Below are 25,093 nucleotides of genomic sequence, written 5' to 3' on the forward strand. Positions count from 1 at the left end.
CCTGCAGGCTCCCGTCTTCGTCAGGAAGATTTTCCACCTCGCATTGTTGAACACCCTTCAGACCTAATTGTTTCAAAAGGAGAACCTGCAACGTTGAACTGTAAAGCTGAGGGCCGCCCCACACCCACGATTGAATGGTACAAGGGCGGGGAGAGAGTGGAGACAGACAAAGATGACCCTCGTTCACATCGAATGTTGCTGCCAAGTGGATCTTTATTTTTCTTACGAATAGTACATGGACGAAAAAGTAGGCCGGATGAAGGGGTCTACATCTGTGTAGCAAGGAATTACCTCGGAGAGGCTGTGAGCCACAATGCATCGCTGGAGGTAGCTAGTAAGTAAACTGGGCTTTCTGTGTTTCTGGGGGGGGGGGTGGCAGAGTGGGGTCATTTGCCTTGATAATAGCAATAAAAAGTCAAACCTCTATCACAGGCTTTACTTGAGGAAAATCTCAAGCTTTGAATATGAATACAATCCACTCTTTGTTTGAATTTTTTATATTTCTTATTCTAGCTGGTTATTCAAGCTTAATTGGGATTTATACATAGTTGTTGAAATATTTTACTTTTGTTTGGTTTGGAGCTGTTTTCTTCAACCATTTCCACTAAAATTGATTTTTCCCCTCCATTGTTGCTTTTAAATATATTGAATATAGTATGTTCCTGTTAAAGAGTAGTGTGGGGTATTTTTCATTTGTCTTCATTAGGAGAAGTCCTTTCAACTGGTATTGAAAAGTATGGTTTTAAATTGTCTTTAAATCTTAGAAATAGATTATACTTTGGGTAAGCTATATCCAGAGATGCGTCTGTATATGCCTCATACTTTATTCTCTTGGCTACCCTAGTGCATTGTCAATCCTCAAGTGGTTCAGCTTCTGTATATAGATACTAAAGGCAGCTTACCTGAAATTACCACAAGAAAGACCTGTTCACTAATGATTACATTGTTTTTTCTAGAGTTTAGATGTGTATTATATTTGAATAAATCTTCAGCTTTATTTTAAATAAAAATGTAAGAGGTAGCAAGAAAGTTTCATTCCTTTGAAATAATCCCCCTGTGTGTGTGTGTGTATATATATATATATGTATATATGTGTGTTTACACACACACACACACACACACACACACAGAGTATGTGACAGAAACTGAGAATGGATAGGGATTGAAGAGACAAATGAAATTTAGGTCGAATTTATCTTAAGCTTATGTATGACTATATGGGAAACTGTACATAATGGTATATATTTATATGATGATTGGTATTTTGTTGTAATTTGCGGTCAGGATTTTAATTATATAATTGGTTTTCATAATCTCTAACAATGTCTCCAACATTCAACTAGAACTTAAGTATAGAATCACAGATAATTATAAAATTATAGAAATAGAAGGGAATTTAGAGACAGGTTACTTTAGCTCAATCATTTTATTATGTGAAATCAGCGCCTGAACATTTAGATGATTTGATTGCTCTCCCAGAGCCATGTAGCAGTACTTAAACTGAGACAGACAGCTAAGGAGTTCTGATAAAAAGAACAGAATTTGGAGAGAATAAAAAATTAATCATTTAAAACTGTCAGAAGTAGCCATTCACATTTTTAAAACCGTTTACTCCAAATCCATGTTTATATTTCTCCATTCACAGTTAGTTGATGACGATGTTATTGTATTTTCTCATATTGCCTTGATTCTTAGTTCAGGTCTTAGAGCTAACTCAATGAATGTGTAAAATGTATAATCTCAACAGACAGCTGTTTTTCTTTTCCTAAACCAGCTTTAAATGTAGAGCAAGAAAAAGAAGTTCAAAGATGCAGCTCATAGAAGGACATTCACTATGTTTTGGTAAAAAGTCATTTTTCAAACTTACGAGATGAGCATCTGTTTTACTCTTGACACATTGATATTTAAGATTAATTATTTCCTGTAGAGACACATTTAAATGAGCATTTGACAAAAATTTCAGAGAATCAAGAAAGATGATGTACACAACGTAGGCCATCTCCTTTTGGGGGTTGGTAGTGAACTGCAGATCAGGAGGGAAAAACAGGGAGTGTTTGTTCTTCAGAATTATAATTTCTTATAAACGAAGTGTGGACCAACAAACATATCAAAGATGATCTTGTGCTTCTGTGCTATTTTCTACTTTTCTGGTATCCTTGTTGTTGTCAGACTTAAAGCAGAAAAGCTTACAGACTTTAACAGAAGGTCTAAATGCTTACCTCCTAAAAACATCTTTAGTTTTTCCTCTGATGATCAAGATAGACTTAATGCACTGGGATTTAGAGAGCTGTCTTTGCTAATCTGGCTTTTGTGTCGATATTTTAAAAAACGCACTTAAGTTTCCAGTTCTCTTTCTAAGCTGGATGCTCTGTTGCCTTGAGAGTTTGTTATGGAAAAAGCCCTTCCAGTCTGTCATCAAATAATACCTTCATGGAATTGAGAGCAGACCAAAGATCATTATGTAACTTTTACCAGTAAGATATTCAAGTATGTAGTCTCTTAATAATGCATGATTCACAGATTATAATGATATACCTCATTATGTCTCCCAAATGTTTTCAAGCTCCAGAGGAAAAAAATATATAGTTTCCTAAATAAAATTTATTAAAAGTGCTTTAAAGTGTTTAAAAAATGCTTTTAAGATCATGTTCAGCAATAATTCACATACAGAATGGGGAGAAATGTATTTATCTAATATACTTTGATATTAATAAGGAGAGTTTGATAATAAGACTCCTTGTTAGTGATAACATAATTATTTAAAACCTTGAAAAATGTGTGAATAGTGTTTACTTCCAATAATTTTTATACTGATATGATTGTAATAATTAAGAACATGTTTTTATTTGGGTACATTGTATTATTTGGACACAAGTTATATTGAAAAATAAGTACTTTGCAGTTAAAATGGGTTTAAAAAATTTGGAAGCTATTATTTAGTAAATTCATGTTTCAGCACAATACAAGTAGATGTATAAGAATTGAATTCACATGTATTTTAGTTATTCATTTTAAACAGTGGTGGCTGTTTATTCACCATTTTTAAATGCATTTGTGTCCTCAAATCCAAGCACTTAGTAATACACATAAATAACCGATGTGGGAAGGGCAGGGAAACATGGGTCAGTCATATTTGATGTAGGTTAAATCTATAAACTACTGTTGTAATGTGGTTTTATTTTTTTTTCTTGGAGAATGTTAGTACTTTTTTTAACCCTTTAGTTTAGGTATCAGAAGTTCAATGAGAACCATCCTTCTTCCCAAAGGCTCAGACCCAGGAAGGCAAGGATAGCATCAGATTTCTTAGTGAAGCTGTAGCCCAAAGTAATGGCATCAACAACAGTGTCTTGAGGCAACACAGGGTTCGCAGCACGGTTGTAGGCAGTTCTTTTAAAAACATGTATCTCTGTTTTATTTGCCTTTAAACCAAGTTTTACAGCTGTAACAACAACTGGATCCCTTGGTTCCTAACAATTGTCAATCTCTCAAACACTGAAAAGAAAAAGATGTGGAATGTCATTTAAAACTTTGTTTCTGTATAGAAATAATAATAGTCTTGTGTTATATTATATTATATTTTTAATATTCACTTCAATTGAAACAATGCACCAAAAGAGTTGTATTTATTGGCCATCTTTAGGACATTCATCTTTTGTTTAAATCCTAATCATGACCAGGTTAGACACGGGGTGTAGGCACTGGCCAGCCTTCTGGCACTGATCCTTGCATAGCGGTGAGGGCTGTCGCCCTTGCTCTTGCAAACTTAGTTTTGATCCTGTCAAACGTATCCACCCAATTATAAAGTCTGAAAATTAGAATGCTAAGAAATATATAGTAATCCTTGTACCTAACAGTTCTACTTGGAATTTTTAGAAGGTTGTATCTATAAAAGAAAATACTTCCTAATCAGGTACATTTTAAAATTTGTTTTGTGTGTATTCTTTCTTTGCAAACCCAGGATGATTATGTCTTGGTGGGGGCATTAAGTTAGAAAGATTGGAAGTTACTGCTATTTCTAAGATTTATGAAAACTCAATATTTAATTCAGTTTCAAGCCCAGCTTTTAAAATGGTCTTGCAAGTAGTATTTTTGGTTTGTTTTATATTAGCTTTATTTGAGAGCCTGCTAACTCTGAGGAAAATATTTATGGATCTATTCTCCTATCCCCAACATTACCAATTAGAAAATTTTAAACTCCATTTTATACCAGACCCTGTTCTTTCATACCACTTATATTTAATAAGTAATTTGATCTTGAGTAATTGCATTGGATTTTAGGGAAAATTAATCTGAACCTTGACCCTCATGCTTTCCATTGTAAACTATGGCTTTCTACATCATCTGCCAAGCAGTGCGCAGTCAGCATATGGCTATTTGTTTCCTATTGAAGCTGTTTTCTCCTGAGGAAGAGAAATTCCCTTCAGACTAGGCAGACATCTGCAGGCTGTCTTAGCAGCAAAATCACAGAACAACTACCTTTCCTGAAAAATATTATTTTTCCAATTAATCAAAGATTAAGTTACACCACATTTTATTTTATTTTTTATTTTTTAAAAATTTTATTTAACTCTTGTTCAAGTACAGTTTTCTGTCTTGTATTCCCAGCCCTGCTCCCCACCCCCAGTGCTCTCCACCTCCCTCCCTTCTCTGCCCCCCACCTTAGTTATTGTCCATGTGTCCTTTATACTTGTTCATGTGAGTCCTTCCCCTTTTCCCCTTTGATTCTCTCCCCTCTGGACCCTGTCAGCACGTTCTGTATTTCACTGTCTTTGGTTACATTTTGCTTGTTTGTTTGTTTTGTTGTTTAGATTCCTGTTAAAGGTGATATCATATGGTATTTGTCTTTCACCTCCTGGCTTACTTTGCTCAGCATAATGCTTTCCAGTTCCATCCATGATGTTGCAAAGGGTAGGAGCTCCTTCTTCCTTTCTGCAGCATAGAATTCCATTTTGTAAATGAACCATAGTTTTTTGATCCAGTCATTGACTGATGTGCATCTGGGTTGCTTCCAGCTCTTGGCTGTCGTAAATTGTGCTGCTATGAACATCGGGGTGCATAGGTTCTTTTGGATTGGTGTTTCAGGGTTCTTAGGATATACTCCTAACAGTGGAATTGCTGGGTCAAAAGGCACATCCATTTTTAGTTTTCTTAGAAAGTTCCATACTGTTTTCCATAGTGGTTGTACCAGTCTGCAATCCCACCAACAGTGAACTAAAGTCCCCTTTTCCCCACAGCCTCTCCAACACTTGTTGTTTGTTTCTTTATGATAGCCATTTTGACTGGTGTTAAGTGGTATCTCATTGTGGTTTTGATTTGCATCTCCCTGATAACTAGTGATATTGAGCATCTTTTCATGTGTCTCTGGATCTTCTGTACACCACATTTTACTACTGGAGTGCTTTTTAGTAGTAATGACTTTGAGGTGAGTGTTGTACTATTGAGGGTGTACTATTTTCCCACAACTTGCAATACATTATGATCTTTTGTTGTTATTAACACTGAAGCTGCTGCTCCTTAAAGTGACTTCGAATTTGAATTGTCCAATTTTCCTTACTTGGGGGGAAAGGGAATGTGAACTGACTGTGTATGCTAAGTAGTCATGTATTTACCTAGGTACAGTAGAGTATCTTTGAAACTCTGGACTATGGGAGATGAAAGGAAGGGTTAGTTACTCTTGGAGATGAAATTGTTGGTTTCTTTTTTGTTTTTCAGATAAGCAAGTGGCAATAGAATATGGCATGATATTATAAAATATTGATTGACTGCTTGCATACACACACACACACACACACTGTTCCTGGATAGACTTTTTATCTTTGAAATTAAACCTTTTACATTGCATCTCTAAAATACTGTTTGTTTCCTGTACATACTTAGTCTTATCTTTTAAAAATAATCTCCCATTTCAAGCGCATTGGCTAGACTCTAAAACCTTTTTATGTATCTTATGTTTTCATATTTACAGGAAAAATTTTAAAGGCTCATGTAATTTCATATTTTACAATATCTTTTCACTTTCTTGTACACTTATGTTCTAAAATGCACTGATTCTGTTTCAAAATTGGTTCATGCTTAAATGAAATAATGCATATGAAGTGTGTAGCAAATAATTGGCACATAATTATAAATCATAAATCTAATTGTTGATGATGTTGTTTTCACTGCTTTTTTCTATTTAGCTCCAGTATGGTCAGACACTAGAATTATATATAAAGATGGGATCAGATGCTCCTTACTTCAAAAATGGAGTCAGTTTTGACTTCATTATGAAGTTGAAGATACGTGTGTTACTACACTAAAATTTGAATAAAATGCTTCAGTAATTATGATTTCTTAAATTAATTTCAGGTTAAGTAAAGCATGTGTTGAATATCTTAAATTCATCTTGAATTGAAATCACTGGTCTCAGAAATTGACCTTTGGATCCTTATTGCTAACGTAGGACATGCTAATAGTATCAATGCAAATCATTTTTGTTTAAAGAACAAATAAAAATAATTTCAATAATTTTTGCAGTTAGAATAATCAGTTTTTCTTTTGAAATTTATATATTTACTTAAGTAAAGAAGCAATATTACTAAGGTCCATGACATGATTATGTTTATTAACAACTTGAGCTTTTACTATCAAAAGTAAAAAATATATTCTTTTGCTGCTGCCTGCTTAGTCAGTTTGGGTTGCCATAACAGGAATAACATGTGCTGGGTGGCTTAAACAACAAGCATTTATCTCTCACAGTTCTGATGGATGGGAAAGCAGGGATCAGGCCACTAGTAGGGTCAGTGACGGTGAGAGTGTTCTTCCTGGTTTCTCCCATGGAGGAGAGAGTGGGCTCTGATTTTTTCTTTCCTGCCTGAGGGAACCAATTCAGTCAGGGTGGCTTTGCCTCCCACAGACCCCACTTCTAAATATTATCACAATGGGTATTAAAGCTTCAATATATGAATTTGGGGGTGGTGGTACACAAACATTCAGGCCATAGCACTGCCTTTTATAACAATTATTTTTGGTTTGTTTTAGTGAGCTTGTAGTTACTTTATTATTTTCAAAGTCAGAGAATCGGAAGAATCATGAGATCACAATGATATAAGTAATAAGACCATCTGACCACTTGTTGCATCCAAATACCAGATTTCAGTTGTGTTATAATAAGTCAAGTGTAGATATTATATGTTCAAGTGAATGTGGTGTTAGTTCTGTTTGTTGGTAAAGAGCAGGATCCTTTGGCTTCCCCATTAATAGAGAAGATAGCTGTCTTTTCTTTTGAAAGCATGTGAAGACTCTTTTCAAATTGTTGTTCTTTCTTTATGAGGAGTATTTAATGTGAATATGAAAGCAAAAACCCATATTCCGTAATGCCTGTGAGAGATGGTAGTGATGATGGCCATAAAGAGCTTTGAGTTTCAGTAGGTATTTCAGCAGAAAGGGACAAAGTTTGCTGATGGTAGGATGGTGGTGGTGGAGGGGGTGGCTGTGTCAGAGAATGTACTGTTCACTCATGAAAACTGACAGAACTAACACGATATATTCTACTTTAAAACTACTCTTAGTTAAGCAGTTAAAGTATAGGCTCAAGATATGTGTTCACATAATTGTTATATATTAACCATTAGCAAATTTGTGGAAAGATTTTAAAGTTAGGGACACATTATATAATTTCTTTACTTCCTATCACGGGTTAACGGAGATGATTAATAAGCTTAGAGATTGTTTTTAAGTAACTTTTAAAATTTTACTTTTAACTATAGTACTAATATGTGTTCACTATAACAATCTTTTAAATGCATACATGCTTTTGTGACTTCATTACCCAGAACTAACTGCTGTTGCAATTTTGGTGGATATCCTTCCAGATATCCTAACATTATTATATGTTCTCTAAGGAAAACCATTTTAATATTCCATTTTTTCTTAGATGGCCAAAAAAGACATCAGATGTGTTGGAATACGTAGGTATGGCATAACAACTAAAGGGAAAAATTGTGCTGTCCAGGTTAGATGCTACAAAACCGTTTCTGTCTGCCTAATAGTGCTAGATAGAGATTTTGGACCAGATTCAATTCAGTAACCTTGGGATTAAAGGTTATATGTGCCATTACTAGTCTCATGAGCCACTCTTTTTATTTTCTCAAAAAATACATGGTGTTCATGCATGCTGAAATTACTAAAATGATTATTTCAACACTACTTGATGCTTAGATATAAAGTCGCTTGAGGCATACAGAAAATCAATTCACTATTTAATAATCTATGGGAAATTCTTGGCAGTGTCTCCTCATATCAACACTACTTTCTTTAAAAAAATAATAAAATAACAAGGTGAATCTAGTTATCTCTTAAATCTTATCATCATATCACCCCTTTTAATCCTTCTAATTATGGTTAAATGCCAGAAATCTTTCCCATATGCAGAGTAACTTGAGAATCATTTGCATTTACTTTAAAAAGTTTAGCTTCAGTGGTAAGTTTATTTAATAGAACATACCTAAAACTTCTTAGTATAATTAATTTTAATTTTTAATTAATACAGTATAAATTAGCTTAAGCTGTCATTAATGATCAGTTGCACTTTTCTGTGTTAAGTTAGAATAGAGTATATTGAATGGGGGCACAAAAGCTTTTCTGTCTCTTTGTTACACAGTGTGGGCAATAAAAATGTTGTTTTTAAAATGACAAATATTAAATAAAATAATGAAGAATACCAAGATACAGTTTATCCAAAAAATTTGGTGGTTTTTTCTAAATAATTCTTTCTAGGCATTCTGCTTAGTTCCTGGTATTCAGTTGTGAACCACAAGGATAGTTTTCGCCTTCATGAAACTTGGTGTGATAATCCAATCCCCACTGTAAGGCAATTTACAGTGACTTTATGCTTAGAAATTGTAACAAGTGCCAGGAAGGATTGTGGTCAAGCTCAGAGCTGAAATATGTTTGGGTACTACCAAGGTCCAGAGCAAAAGAAAAAGCATTTTAGTCAAAAAGAACATTACGTCTAAAAGGCCATGAGAAGATAATAGACTTGGGCATATTTAAGAAAATGAAAAATGATTAATATGAGTAAGCAAAGTAGTTAGAGAGATAGTTAGGGGCTAGATCATTCAGGGACCTATAGCCAGGTTAATGATGTTTGACTGCAGTGAGAGCCACAGAAGATTTTTAGGCCATGGTGGAGATCGTATGATCTGATTTACATTTTAAGATATCACTGATGTGGTACTTTAGTACTACAGGTGTAGAGGGTGAGTTGCAGAAAGATTGGAGAAAACCAATTAGGAAGCTAGGGCAGCCTTCCAGGTAGGAGACAAAACTGGTTTGAAGCAAGTGGTAGTAAAAGACATGAAGAGAAAAGTGAGGATTACATAGATTTAGAGATTGGCTTAATTTTGGAGGATGAGATGGAAGTTAAGATTTTGCAAGAGGTGCAGTTATTGGTGATGGCAAAGTCAAGGTCCAGTCTATGCCCATGCAAGTGGAGTTGACAGTTTGCATTGACTTATGTTAACTTTGAATGGTTCAGAATACTCCAGCTCATCACAGTCCTAAGAAATTGCACTTTTCTCTGTTCCTTCAGTCTGCAATGTGCTTCTCTTTCTGTTCCATTCGTCAGTCCTGAGAGTCAGCTCCAGGGTCACCTAACTATCTTTACTTTTTTTTTTTCTGGATAGGGAAAAAGAATTACACAAAATAAGTATTAAGTAGAATTATCTGCATTCTTATCTTTTGCCAGTAATCTGTATAGCTAAAGCTGTTGTCATATTCAGTAGATTTATATTTAATGAAGTAAATTTGATGAGAAACAAAGGGAAGTGATAGCATGTGATGTTTTAAATTTCTCATTGGGACCATTGATTTGGTCTGTGTTTGATGAAATAAATTTTTAAATAAAAATGTAGTTAAAACAAGACGTAAACACTGGATATCTAGATACTGAAATAACTAGACAAGATAGGGGGGCAGATGAGAGGAGAAAGCCAGGTGGATGGTCACGTTGTATCAGGTATGGGAAGGATTGGTTCTACCACAGGCAGCAACTAGAGGCTCCTCCTAGAATATGACCATGGACCCGCAGCACTAGGGGATAACCTGGAAGCAAATGAGATATGACAAACGTTGGGCTCTACTCCAGACCAATTGAATCAGAATCTGTATTTTAATAATGTTCCAGCGTGACTCATATAAAATTCAGGGTTGACAAGCACAGGTGCACATTGTTCCAAACTGGTGCTGATGGATCCCTAATCCTTCCTTAGAGCCGAACGTAACTTTTGGGAATGTGAGCCCAGTGTGGTTGGTTTCTCTTTTGTTTTTCTTTTTTTTAAAGAGAAGCATATAAAAAATGATTCTTAGGTGAATTGTCGTGGGTTTTAAAAACAGTGAGGGTTGGGGCAGGAGAGAATAGGGGAGGGACATGGAAGAGACTGGCAGAAACAGCGAGTCAGGAGCAGAAAGGAAGAGAGAGGGGAAGTGGGGGTGGGGGGGGGTCAGAGTGAGCTGGTTAGCACTGTGGGGATGGGGGTGGGGGTGTACTGGTATGTTAGGGATTAACTTTCCAAGAGCAGAGAAATCCATTTTCCTGGATGGAGGAGGAAAAAGAAAATGTTTCCTACAGATGAATGTTTGCCACTAGTAGGGTGTTAAACCTTTATTAATGTCCATGCCAGTGTTTATCAAGGAAAAGTAATATATGAAATCATCTTCTGTGTTTTGACATAAATTCATGGAAGGCTGTATTTACTTAACCCAAAATGAAATGCTAAGTTCTTTTACTTTATGTTTTCTCTAATGAAAACTGTAGAAAACTGGGTTTTATTAATAGAAATTAAACTGTGCGGGAAGGGTCGTTTGGAAGTCATTTAATCTATTTCTTTGACTTTTAGTTTGAATTATCTGAAGATCATTTGTTGCATTAAGGGAATTTTGGAGCAAAAGATTATCTAGCCTCCATCATCGCTGTCCTTCATATGTATTAGTACATGTTAACACAGAGTTATAACTTAAGTTTACTGAAATTCTATGCTGCAGCGTCTTTTCTTTCATTTTACATGCTAAGTGATAATGAAAAAGCCATTTTTTTATGGCAGTTCATGTTTGAAGATCATTGTGTGGGGCCTGATTATTAATCAAGTATACCTGATGTCTAATTTGAGGTTCTCATATAAATAAAACAGCATCTCACCTCAGCCTCTTAGTGCCTGAGGTGGAAATTGGGGCTTTAGTTGCATTTTAAGTTGTGTCATATTTAACCAGAGTCTAAATTTAAATTTTAATAGCGCATATGACATTTTACACTTGTCAAGAGAAATAAAAGTTTATGACCAAATTATTTAACATGCTTAATGGTGGGGACATTTTCAGTCTTATTCACTAAATCAAGGTGTAAAACTTTGGGGAAAAAAAGCCAGAAAGTTAAAAAGAAAATGGGAAAGATGCCCCCTCCCCAAGGGATTTAGATTCTGTCATAATCTTGCCATCTCCATCAGCCTGTATCTCTTTACTAGATAATACTGTACCTTTTCTAGATTAACATTAAGTTACCTTTAATCAAATTCTTATCTCAGACACCAGAAAATGAATATGAGTCTGTTTGACACAGAAGGACATTGAGAACATTTTGCTCGTATAACTCAGCATTTGTTAGAGCTTACCCAAGTGACTTTTCTTTGTTCTGAAGTGGAAGTGTGGGACAGGTTGCAGCCTCACTTGAATATCCCTTTAGGGAGTTTTTGGAAAGTATTATTATAGTGTATTTTCCTTTGGGACTATGTCAGGAAAAAAAAAGTAGCAGTGAAACAAAATTCCACGGGACTGGAGAAATATTTCAGTAGCCAGTGGATTAGAACATGCTGACTGTGTTGCCTTCTTTCTGCTGTTCTCATCTTTTGCCCACATCACCGAAACTAAAGACTTGAAGAACCTCAATTCTGTGGTCAGACACTAAGATGGGTAGGCAGTAAAGTCAATTCCTTAGCATTTTCTCGTTTCTTTCCCTCTTTCTCTTTTTAAAAAGTAATCACCATTTAGGTCTCTGTATGTTTTTCCATGAATTTTTTCCGCCTGGACTATGTTGGTTATAATTCTTTAAGCCTCCCTCAAAATTTTAATAATCAATCCCGGGTGAATAACAATATATATATTTTAATGACCTACTCCGAGAAGGGTTTATGTTGTTTTAATGTAATAGGTTCTTTTTAAAAAATATATATTTTGGGTTCTATTAAACCTGTCCCATGGGGGTAGAGTACCTTGTAGAAACTCTTCATAGTTAGTTACAAATAATTCAGTCATTAAGTTAAAGCAAATTTTGTTCCCAACAAACTCAATACATTCTCATTAGCATAGCCCTAGGACCTTGGTGAATTTACTTAACTTGTGTCTGCTTCAGTTCCTCACCTGTAAAATGGGGATGCTAATTCTACGCCCCTTGTAGAGGTTTGGAGAGGGTGTGATACGTTGATGTGCGTATGCATGAAGTGCTTAGAACAGCGTCTGGCCACCAAAGTGCCATAAACGGTAGCTGTTGTATCATGCTGTTTACTATGCTAGGCCTATGACTGCGTTCCCTCCTTCAATTTGTATGGTCCTGAAGAATATGTTTCTTCTTTTCAAGAAAGTGAAAGCTGAAAAACTAATGCCATATGTGATTAGATTTAGAAAGAGCTTTCAGTTCCCAGAGTCAGTCATCTCGTACGCAATTGAATTTAAAATCCACATAAATATTTGTGAAATGATAGATAGGAATTCTCCATATATTAGCATGTGGCATCTCTTTTATAATAGATGTATGTGTGAGGTTGTATAAAGCTATTGTTATTGGCATGGCTCACATTTAAATATTTTATTGCGGACCTTCTTAAAATATGGTACAGTGGTTCTGGCTGGTGTGGCTCAGTTGGTTAGGTGTCATCCCATAAACCAAATGGTCCTGGGTTTGATTCCTGTCAGAGCACATGCCAAGGTTGAAGGTTTGGTTCCCTGTTGGGGTATATATGGCCGATCCATATTTCTGTCTCACATTGATGTTTCTCTCTCTCTCTCTCTCCCCCTTTTTCTAAAATCAATAAGCATGTCCTCAGTTGAAGATATGTATATGTGTGTGTGATATATATATATATATATATATATATATATATATATAACCATATACACATATAAAACAGGGAATTGAGTCTATGACCTATTAAAAATAATTTAGAAATACTTCTATACGCAAACTTTATGTTTAAATATCTTTCTCCAAAAGACTTCAGAGCTTGTAAGATAATGAATGATATGAAACATGAGTAGGGGAGTTAATTTATTGTGATTCCCATACTTATATAAACTGCCAAAAAAATTTGAGAAAAAATTGGTTTTATCAGAAAACATTTTGGATAAATATTAGTATTTTGTATCAGTGAGTGGACATACAATTTCAGAAGTGCCTGCTTCAGGTGTGGTGCCTTCATTTTAAGAACATAAAAGTAAGAATATAATATACTATTCTTTTTCATATTTTCTTCCAGGGAAGTTTTCTTCTCTTACATCAGTATCTTGAAGGCTGTATCAGGGATTCAGTTTAATTTGTTCAAATTTCCAAACATAGGAAATCCAAATATGGTGCTTTGCTAAACCTTGCAAAGAGGTGCTTAGCACTGTGTGGCTTTACACTTTTCCCTCACTTATATCCTGTTACTCTTCATAGCCTTCACCGTAGCTTTACCAAACTTTGCTTTTTATAATGGCTGTAATTTATCTCTTGCAAGTGTTTGTTACAATTGGCCTTCTTTGTGAAATATTCTCTTTCTCAGGATGTCATCTCACCCAGCTAGGTCAGCATTGCATCCTCCTGTGTGTAACCAGAGTCAGGCAATGTAACCAAATAGGCTTACATGTGATTCTGGATGAAGGCTGTACAACAAAAGTATGGGGACTCCAAGAAACTGTTGAGAAATCCAGCTCCCGTCTGTTTTCTGCTCTGCCAGCCTTAGTATGTGGCTTTCTTCCCTGTGGTTGCAAGGTGACTACTGCACCTCTCTGGAGCTCCTCTTTGTACTGGACTAGAAGGAGGAATATACAAGTCAGCATCCTTTTTTTTTTTGTAAATCAGGAAACCTGTAAATATCTTGGACATCCCACCCAGTAGAATTCTATTACAACTCAATGGCTAGTACTAAATTGCCTGGCCACTCTTTGTTTCAAATGTGCTTGGAGGAATGTGTTTTTAACTGGTCCATGTTTTCTCCAAACCAAAATTGGTATTTTGTTGAAAGGAAGAACAGAGAATGGATATTTTATAGGTAAGTAGCAAGATCAAGTACATATATGTATTGATTTTCTTCTTAATTATGTAGCTGAGCCTTTCTTGGCCTATAGGTGAAATGCTCAAGTTCCTGGAGGATTTGTTCTCTGTTTGCTCTGTGGCTTACCAGTGTCTTTGCATTCAGTTACCAATGTTGTCCTGATGTACTCCCTGTTCTCTTATCTCTAGTCTAGACTTCTACATTGAGCTCCATTTGTAAGACCTCTAGCTCAAATGTGCACAACGAGACTTGCCTTCTTTTCCATCCCTGCCTTTTCTCTATTATTTCCTAACTAGGAAAATGATACCACCATCCATCTAGCCCTGCAGACCAGAAATCTGAGATTGATACTTTGCTCCTCTCTTTTCATCTCTTCACATCAGTTGATCATCAGGTCTTGCTGATTTTTTTTTTTCTTTCAGGTCTTGCTGATGTTTTTTCCTGAATAGCTTTAGAATTTTCCACTTATCTCCAACACCCTTGCTTTTCTTCTCATTATTATCACCATCATTTCTCACCTAGATAACTGTGATAGTTCTTTACAAGTAAAATGTGATGTTTCTCTTAATTGCTCACTCAGAGATTTCTCATTTCCCTTTTAAACTCTAAACTCTTTAAAATGGCTTGTAAGAATCTGTGTGAGTCCAGCATTCTGGCATAAAACTCATGCTCTCTACCCCTGCCCCGCTGAGCTGGAAAAAGTGTCTGATTTCAGAGCTCAGCAGAACCGTCACTTCCTTCAGGCCTCCTATCTGTATATTTCACTCCTCCCCCAATCACAAGTCAAGGTTAACCTTACCCACACCACCTTTATTAACTTTAGTGTGTAATTCCTGTACTGTAATTAGTTTACTTGTCAGTATTTCCCACTTAAATCTAAACATGGTTGTGTAACTTGTGGTACCTAGCACAAGTCACAAAGATGTGTTATTACTAGATCTCTGTTAGTAAAAGTGATCTTCTCCTGCCAACAACAATGAAAAAAAGTTTTTTTGTTTTATTGGTTGCTGTTGCACAATTTAGTATTTTATTTCTCCAGTTAAAATGAGAGATTGCACGAAGTATTGATAATTTTCTGCCTGGTCTGCTTTATTCCTCATTTTCCTCCTTTTTAGAAACAAATAATTTTTCTCTATAAAACAACTGTAATGAGAAGTGAAAGCTATGCACATGTCAGATAATTTTTCTGAAAAGAGCTTCAAGTATGATATCAATTTATTTTAAAACACATCCTGATCATTAGCTCACATTATAAAATTTAATATACCTTAAATAAAATTAATTTTTAAGAATTTATGCTAAAAAGCAGATACTATGCGTGGATATTCAAAAAGAAATATGCATGGATATACATCATAGAAATAAGCATCACTTTTCCCCTACTTTGTTAGATAGCCTAAATGGAACAAACTTTTCTTTAACAATTATATTAAATATGTGCTGTAAACTGATGTCCCAGTGTTTCTTTTAATAATCTAACACACATTGCTTGAACACAAATCAGAGGTATGAGCACATAGAATCCTTCCAAAAAATTTAGAATTCCTGCTTTTCTCTTACAATGTTAAACCAAAAAATTAACAAGATATGAAAATTTGCTGTAAAGTTTTAATATGAATGTTTAAATATATTTTATATAAATATAGAATAAGTGTTTAAATATTTTAAATCTTAAGTATTTCCATATTTTAGAACGTTCTTTCTTTTTTTGCTTGAACTAAGATGTAAAATTCAGTCCCTAGGACGACAGTCCTTGATGTGATAACCACTGTTTTGTTTGACTCAGTTGTGCTGATGATAATCCTTTCAATCAACTACAGCAGTTAGTGCCCCCCCCCACGTAAATTTTGGAAATATTTCATTGTGCTGTATGGATTCAGTTATAGTTCAAAAGGTTTTTTTAAAAATGTTTTAAAGAGTGTTGATTCAAAGTTTCTTTAGATTTTTGAAAATTAGGTTCAAACATGATTCATTTATGTAATTTTGGATAGGGAAAATGTGAATGAAAGAAATTCCCTCCCTCCACCTTACTGTGAAATGCTACAATTACTGTGATAATTAGCTCAAAGTTACTATGGATTATTTTTTCTTATAATTTATACCTCAGTTTGCCTTTATTCTTTAAAATGGCAATGATGAAATTAGTTCGGTATAATTGTGTCTTTGATTAATGTTTAATTTGAAATAACTTTATAGATTCAAATTTAGATGTGACTTACATTTTAGGATACTAAGTGTGTATAAGAAAATTTGAGTGTACATGTCTTTATAATTACTATTTTATTATTCAACAGCACCATTTCTTTAGATCCATCAATATTTTATAATGTGTGTATATGTATGTAAATGTGTGTATGTATACCTATAATTTCTACTTTGGCTTACTAATAGCATTGTTTATACTTTGAAATACTCCCCTCTCTTGAGGGGTTTAGGTAATATCTCTGTAATGTTGCATATAACTGTTTTAAATGAAATATTTGCCAGTTTGATATCATAGGTCATTAATTTCACAGGTTGAGTCCCTATATCAAGGGACTATTTCCATCTCTTCATTGAGGTGTCTCAGGAACTGCAGAATCAGTGATGAAAGTGGCTGAGCTAGTGGTGTTCATGGAGGTGGAGGGTCAAAGGATCTAGAGTTAATGAGTGAGAGATGGCTTGAGAGAGGAGTAACTGCTTCTGGAATAAGGGGCGCTGTCTTCTTCCCCCATCCTACTTTCATTTAACCCTTAATAGGCTTTAGATTTTATACAAAAGAAGAGGCTACTTTAGAGTTATACACTCCTAGAGCTTGTTCTCCAATTCAGCTTATTATTTGGAATCTGCCCAAGGGTAGCCTACAATTCTATATACAGCCCCTGGTGAGGAGGAACCTAAATCCTTTTCCATCGTGAAAGTGTATGACTAGCAAACAATCAAACCAACCCAGTCAACCGACAAAAAGCAAAACAGGGCTGAGATCTGTTGAATGAGGATATACAGTTACCCATTGATTTCCCCTCCTGCAGTATCAGCTCCAAAAGGACAAGCGCCCTGCCACTCTTGATCACTGCTGCTCACAGTGCCTGGTACAAAAAAAGTCACCAACATATTTGGTGAATGACTGTACTGTAAGTTTAACACCTGGGATTGATTACTAGGCCTTTCACAATTACCTGTTAGTTCCTCTTAACCTCTGTGGCTTCGCTCCCTTATCTGCTCACAGGCAATGCTATTTGCCTTCTTATATAGTAATTACATAATTGGTAACTATTGGAAAGTAATTTGGAAAGGTCAGAGATAGGCACTGTACAGATAAGAGGTGGTTATATTTATTAAGCAATCAATGATGTCTTAGTATCTCAGAAGCAGGTAGTGGTTCTATAAAAATAAGGAGGGAGAAAAGAAAGAAAGAAAGGAGAGGGAGAGACCTTTACATTTAATTAGCTCTGATGGCCATGTTTATGATCTTTCTCTTATGTTTTTCTGTGATCTTGTCTTTCAAATTAATAATTTATGTATTTCTGTTAATATTTTTCAGTGGTTTGGGTTTTTTTTGGCATGCTCAGTCTGTCACAAACTGGTGGGTGTAGGTCATGATCGCTTGTGGCAAGGAAGAAGCCTGCTTCCAGAAGGTGCCCCTCCATGATTTTCCCAGACATTTCTGCTTGATGGGGAAACCATTCCCAAAAGGGATTATGTAGTTTAGTCTTTCTATTTGAAGGACACTTTAGCCTAAGTTTTAGATTGTATTCTCACAGCATTTAGCCTGTTGACTGGCTTTACATACCCTCTATCCCACGTAGAAACCTGGGTAGTCTTTTATATAATTCATTCATTCGATGGCTATAGCTTTCTTTTTTGCTGTGTCTTCCCTTTATGTAATAGTTGTTTGAGAAATTTAATGTTCTATGCTAGATTTTGTTTTCTGTCCAAAAGTGTGTTTTTGTGGCAATGAACTGTGAAAAATACTGTATGCAAACATACCCATTTGTATTGTGTCACCTGTAAACCTTGTCTTTTTATAATTGTTACCTTACGAAAATTCTAAGTTTTTAAGAGGTGGACTTATTTGAGAACAGAATCATATTATTTCAGAGACATCCCATTTGGGGTGCTTGTTGAACTACAGAGAATCTTCCCAAAATAACCCATAAAAACTGTTCATATATCTGACATAAGTGGCTAATTAAACTGCTTCAGTTCATTCCTGGCTGTTTGGAATCTTTTTAAGCACCGTAGAGAGAGTACTTAGCTATGCAAATTATGTTTGTATGTGGAGCAGCACCCCCGAAATTCTGATCAGACCCAAAGGAGGAATATTAGATTTTAATATCCAAGCTAGCATAATTAGTTTATTTCTATTTAATGCAGTGGAATAAATTAACGCTTAGTAAAACTTTATTATGGAATACAAGCTAAGTTTTTTAGAGTTGAGGATGAAGTTGAGGTGAAGGGCTGTGTTAATTGTGATAATAACCAATACCTCTGAGTATATACTGTGTGCCAGACACTGGTTTACATTTATTAATTTTCTAAATGTTACAAAATCTCCGTTAAATATTATTATCCTTCCTTTCAGGTAGTTCGAATCATTTTGCTTGTGTTCATAATCCCTGTGTTATTTTGCTTCTCACATTTAATGAGGCCCCCTTAAATGTGAGAGATTCTTAATCCTAAAAGTGAAACGAGAAAAATTCATTTTGGACCCTAGCCAGTTACCATCTCACAAAATAATGCCAAAGCACGATATATTTCACTTTTTCTGGTAAGATATGTTGATATGGCAGTCAATAGGTTCTAAATCATCCAGTTTTCACATTTTATTTTCTATTTGTTTTCCTAACCTGCAGCCAATCAGACAGGAACCAGTAGAATGTTAATATTACTTTGCATGCAGTTCCCCTTTGCGTGTGCAAGTCCTTCATTTTCACCCTGCCACTGTCAGTAGGTGCCAGACCGTGCACTTACATCTAGGATCCCGCTTTGGCTTTGATAGCTAAGCATTATGGACAGACCAAGCTAGAACTCAAGAATCAGCATCTTCGGTAAACTTTGGGATGAGCTAAAGAGGAGTTGATTGATAGATGGCTGTTGTTCCTCTTACTGCCTTTATTGTCATCTAAGAATGCCTAAGAAAATTAACCTATATTAGCTTAACCTTCCTCAACTTATTCTGTGATATAAAGACAGAGTGGCTTTGAGCAAAAGAAAACATTCCTAATAGGACCCCTTAGAAAACATGAACAGTATGTCCTGGAAAGATGAATAACTGGGACCTTCTGACATGGCATAAGTCATGCCTTGATATCGACAAGGCAGTTCACTAGGTAAATAACTGGGAAGCAGTAACGCTTCAGTTGGCTTACAATGTGAACATAAGTCCTTTTCTCTCCTATTGATGAGGTGGTTCCTGTGACACGTTCACCTTTCTGTTAGGGCCATCTGCTTTGGATCTACCTCACTTACACTTGATCTTGTTTCTATGTTGTTGATGTGATCACTTATTTCTTCAACTTAAAAAAGTGAGAGGTACGCATCTCTGGATAGTGAGTGTCAGTGCTGTGAATGTGCCAGTGTTTCAGCCGAGCCCTGCGCTGTCTGACCCGGAAGATGACTGAACTCCCCTGGTCAGAGTATCTGCTGAAGATCCATTTTTGAGCACTCCCTTGGGCTGTTTGAAGCTCAGGTCATCAAATACAAATTGATAGTATTGAATGACATACATTTCTGAGGGCAGTAGACATAATTCACTTGGCTTAGAGATATCATGTTGTCAGTATATCACTAACCTTTTAACTAAAATTGGTAAAGTATTTCTAAGCGTATGAAAAATCATGTCAGTGTGGTGATGCTTCTTTGTTTCCGAAAGAACCACAAGAGATGAGCATTAAATTGGTTGCAGAAAAACATGTGGTGGAGAATTAGGTAAACACACCCAGGTTAGAACAGTTGCCAGATTCCTCATATTTTCAGATCAGAAGGTCTTATGGTGGTAGGCTGTTGGTATCCATGAGCATTCCTTTCTGCATGAGGTTTCCTAAACGTATGGAAGAGGGTGGATGCATTGTCCCCAACTTTGCAGGTATGCTTTGTGGCACCTTGGAAGGGAGTTGAAAAGGCTAATAACAATCGGTGTACCAGAGTGAATTTGGAGAGTTCAAGAAAGAAAGCCAGAATCTAATAGAGCTGGTGGTTTATTTCTTTTGGCTGCCCTACCACTGACTACCTGGTGATTTTTTTAATATGCAGAAGAGTAAGCAAATACTGAGTTAGGAAGGATTGCTGCAAATTAATGTGAAACAAAACCGCAGATTTGCCAAATAGAGGAGGATGATCCACCTTGAATTGGTAAAAGCATCAAATAGTTCTCCAAAGTTTATACTGAGTTTAGTTATTTAAATTGAACAAAAGTTACAATTTTTTTCATGTTAGACCCTTTTCTGGTTAATAGCTTTATAAGTGGCTCTTTTATTAAGGTTGGTTTTAACACATTTCTATCATCACATTTACTACTCTGCTTCTGTTATGGACTGTTGGTATTCCAAAATATTTACAAATTACTTTCTCTTTGTAAAATGGGGGGTTCACCCTGATTTATTTTCTGTTTATAGATGTAAATGTTGTAAACACATTTTAACCTTATGTCACAGGAAAATGAATAAATCAGAATTATTTTATAAATTTTTCATGAAAGGTTTTTCATATATATGTATTAATTTAGTTGATTAAAAATTTAGTGCTGCCAAGCTTTGTTGCTCAAAACATCATACGTAATATTTAACTTACCAAGTTTTATTCAACATCAATTAATGTGTGCTGAAAGACTATGGATGGCACAGCATTGGCTATGTACTTAAAGAAATATAAGACTTAATCACATAACCGTCTTGGCTGTATCTTTAGTTGCTTCTGTTCTGAATTGGAACTCACATAGGAAAGGATAAAAAGAAGGAAGGTAGTTTCTGAATGGAAGCTGAGAGTCGGGTTTTAAAAAAAAACAGTTGTTTCCTTTTTGCTTGCTTTCTACTTTAAATTCTTTGAATTAGAATTGTTAATAGGCCAGATGAATCTCTCTAAGATAAATCCTTCAAAGCTGAGAGAATGATATGTCCCCAGAGAAATTATCTTACTGGGACATCATCTGAGTTTATGCCAAGGCCTAAAGGATGACTAAGGACTTCATGAGGCTAGAGTTTGTCTTTCCTCAAATATGCCTTTTTTTTCTTTATTGCACCTGAGGAACAATGATGATGCAAATTCAGATTTTATAAAATTAGTCATAGTTATAGATGTAAAATCATTTATGACCCTCAACAAATTACATTTATGTTTAATAGGATATCAAAGGCAAAAATAAGCAGCCTAACTGTGTAATTTAGCTTAATCTTTTCTTATTTTATAAATACTTATTTTTCAAAGTGGTGACATCCTTGTTGGTACAGTGTATTTCAGATTTATTTTAAAATTAGATATTTATAAGACAAATTATAACTATACTGAGATTAACCATTATTACTTGGGATATGAATTGTTAGTGATATAGCCTCATAACTTAGGGTAAACATGTTTTATTTCTGGCTTTTTAACCAGTTTGTTAATGCTTAAGGCATTCTTCTACTTGAGGTATATTTACATTTTCTAAGGTTAATAGTGGAAACTTCTTGTTCTGACAAGTTCAAAAGAAGATGGACATAAACTCTAATAGACCATTTTGGCTTCTATCTGCCTATTTATCTATCATCCTCTGTCTCTCTCTCTCAGCTAGTACCAGATCTGAACTAGTAATGTTTATCCAGGCTCTAAATAAGCTGGATAATAACTCCTGGAAATGACACTATTTAACTAGATTGGAACCTGGATTGGAAATTATAAATCCAGTTACTTATAGAACCAATCTCAATTCATAGTCACAGTTGGTTATAAGACAAGTCTCTAAATTTCACCTCATAATATTATTATAGGTTAATTCCATTTTTAATTTAGAAAATAAAGCTTTGGAACAAAGAATGATCTTATGTATTTTAACTTGATTTTTGCACAAATTATGGTTTTTAAATAGGCAGGTTTTAAAAACATTTTGGATATAATCTCTATTCACTTTAGTAGTTAAATCTCAGGTCTCACTGAGTGAATACTATAAAAATATTTTTACATTGTTATAAATAAAATACATAGAGGGGTGCGAAGAAACAGTAGTCAGTTATTTATAGAAGTACTGGAAATAGGTTATACTAGATCAAAACATGTATTAAACCAATCTACATGTTTCATTGTGATTTTGTTTAGAAATAAGCATGTAGGATTATGAAGTTAATTTTAAATAGAAATTGAATATAAAAGTTTTTGAGTCTTCGATACAAGCAGCTCAAAATCAAATGAGAAACACTGAGTGCTAATTTTTCTTTATTTTTCTGAAATTTTGATATATTTTTAGAATTGGGATTTTCTTTGAAAAATTCTAGGTGTTTCTTAGTATTTGATACCTTTATAATCTTGAGCAAGTCTGGATTTAACCCACTGCTCTTCCGTTGCTTTAAATGTCTTTAAATGTCTTCCAGGATGCCGAAGTGCGAAGGCTAATTTTGACCTTGTGGGAGGAGATGGTAGTGTTGCCTTTTTGTATCATGTCACGTGTGATGGTGGGACCTCTATTTTCCATATCCTTTATCTCCTTTCATTTTGTCAGTGGTTTTGTTGTCTTGTTCTTTCAACCAAACACCCAATAAATAGAATGAAAAAAGAGACTAGGCCTCTTCATAACTCTTCTGTGTTGATGCTTTAACAGAAAGTGCTTTCATATAGTACAGATGATTAATTGGTATTTCTCATGGATATTGCCATATTTTAACTGCATCTTATCCAAAAAATCCACTTTTACCTAAGGATTCAGTTAAGTTTAAATTGGTAAAATTAAATGCCATATTACAAACCATAGCATCTATGTAGAAGGCTAGTGTAGAAAAACAAAAGAAGTTGCATCTAATAAAGACATTGACTCGTATTATTGATCCTTCTGAACAAGCATTGAACATTGGGGTAGTGTCAGGGAACAGTTACAGTGTGTGGGGGCCTGTGACAAACGGTGTGTCAGTTCTACATAGGCTAAGTGAGTATTAAATAGACACAGCTTCTCCATCTGTTCCTAATGGCATTCTAACATTAAACTTTTCAATAAATCTCATTATGTGCATCGAGTGAAGTAGTAGTTAGAGGAAAAAAAAAGATGTTACTGCTACTGTTAAATTTCATAAGTTTTCTTGTATTCTGGGGTGTTTTGGTAAATTTCTCTATGTACTGTATTTTTTCAAATTTTGATGCAACTTTTTTATTATTTGTGATTTTTGAAAAGATTTAAAAATATATAATAAAGTTGTTAGAAATTGTCAAACAGTGTATGATTCTGGCTTGTTATATAACCATTGATTTAGACAAAATGAAATTTAAAAAGTGAATAAATAAGGGACCACACATTTAAAAGTCCTAGCCGTGTGGGAGATTCCATTTTCTTACTGCCATTTGTTTCTTTTGAATTGGTCCTCACTTGTACTCAGATAAGATGAAAATCACACCCTTGTCCTCATAATTTGATTACTGAATCTTAGTGCTCAATGAATGAATTGTTCTCACCACAAAACTCTAGGTCAGGGGCAGTTAAGTTTTCTTGGTCTTTAGCCTAAGGAAATATGACCCTCTCTAGAAGTACTTCCCATCTGCACACATAAAAGGGCTCTGTCTTTAACCATTACAATAGCTTTGTGCTTTCCTTTAAGAAAAGTTTTGTAAATCAAGAAAGCTTTTGTAATGCGCCCCTTTAATCTCTACTTGGTTCTCTCTTTTCTTTTTATTTCAGAGTTTAATCAGGAATTCTAACATTTCACAAGTTGGGAAGAAATAAGATGTTTGACTAGTATAAATCGAAACTCAACCATGTAAGATACATACATCTGCAACTCTCGGTCCATTATTTTCCTCTGAGGGAACTAGATTTTCTATTTATAATGGAGAGATTGTATTTTACATTATTTTCTTTTTCTAGTCAATTTGAGGTGAATCAATGGGACTGTAAATACAGTTTTTACTCTTTTTATGAATTATTTTGGCATTGTTTTAGGTTACTAGGTAGTATTGGGGAATAAATCATATTGACTTCAGCTTTTAAATATTGAACACTGGGCAAACCAGCTGCCGATGACCTCTCGTTTAGCCCATTGTTTGGCTGGCTGCAGCCCATAATGTAATCACAGCAGAGCCACAACTTTGTGCTCGATTTCTAAATAGCTGAGCTCTCCCTGCACTCACTGAGACAGAACTCAAGATCTGATTGTCTGTATTTCACGTACATGCGTGTGATATTAAAGGACATTGTATCATGCTCTATTTATTCCATAGTGTAAACACACCTTTATCTATTTATTCCCATTTGTTGGTTAAAGTCTTAATAAAGGAACTGATATAATATTAAATACACATTTTATTTTCTAAATAAAAATATTTACTTCAGCTGTCAGATTTTTAAATCTTTGATTCTTTTTATATACTGTGTTTTGTCAAGTACACTCAGTAGTGCTTTTTGTAGGTGATAGGAAGAGGAGATATTTTCAGCAAAATTATTGCTAGCAAATTATGTATGCTCTCATTTTAAAGGTTAATGCATTTTTGACAACCTAAGATTTAATTTATCGTGACATGTAGTCTGAACTTATTGTGCCTTTAAAGAAACAAAAGCCCCACTGTTTTCTGTTTACACTTGGATGTTTTACTAGTTAGCTAAAATTGATGACATTATCACAAATATTGTAGCTCTGCAGGGTTTTGAGAACAACGAAGGT

The 25,093-nt window shown here is 34.9% G+C and overlaps 1 protein-coding gene across 6 annotated transcripts in view; it reads left to right on the plus strand.

Annotated features, from left to right (window-relative positions):
• ROBO1 (roundabout guidance receptor 1) overlaps positions 1 to 25,093 on the plus strand; it is a 414,052-nt gene that overhangs the window by 77,045 nt on the left and 311,914 nt on the right. For all 6 annotated transcript variants that reach the window (XM_037059025.1, XM_037059024.1, XM_037059028.1 and 3 more), the window contains exon 2: positions 8 to 334. In XM_037059025.1, the coding sequence (XP_036914920.1) occupies positions 8 to 334 (327 nt within the window). The remainder of the gene's footprint in view (positions 1 to 7; positions 335 to 25,093) is intronic.

The sequence above is a fragment of the Sturnira hondurensis genome, unplaced genomic scaffold (assembly GCF_014824575.4).
Source record: "Sturnira hondurensis isolate 20B ecotype Veracruz unplaced genomic scaffold, ASM1482457v3 Scaffold0010428, whole genome shotgun sequence".
Taxonomy (NCBI): domain Eukaryota; kingdom Metazoa; phylum Chordata; class Mammalia; order Chiroptera; family Phyllostomidae; genus Sturnira; species Sturnira hondurensis.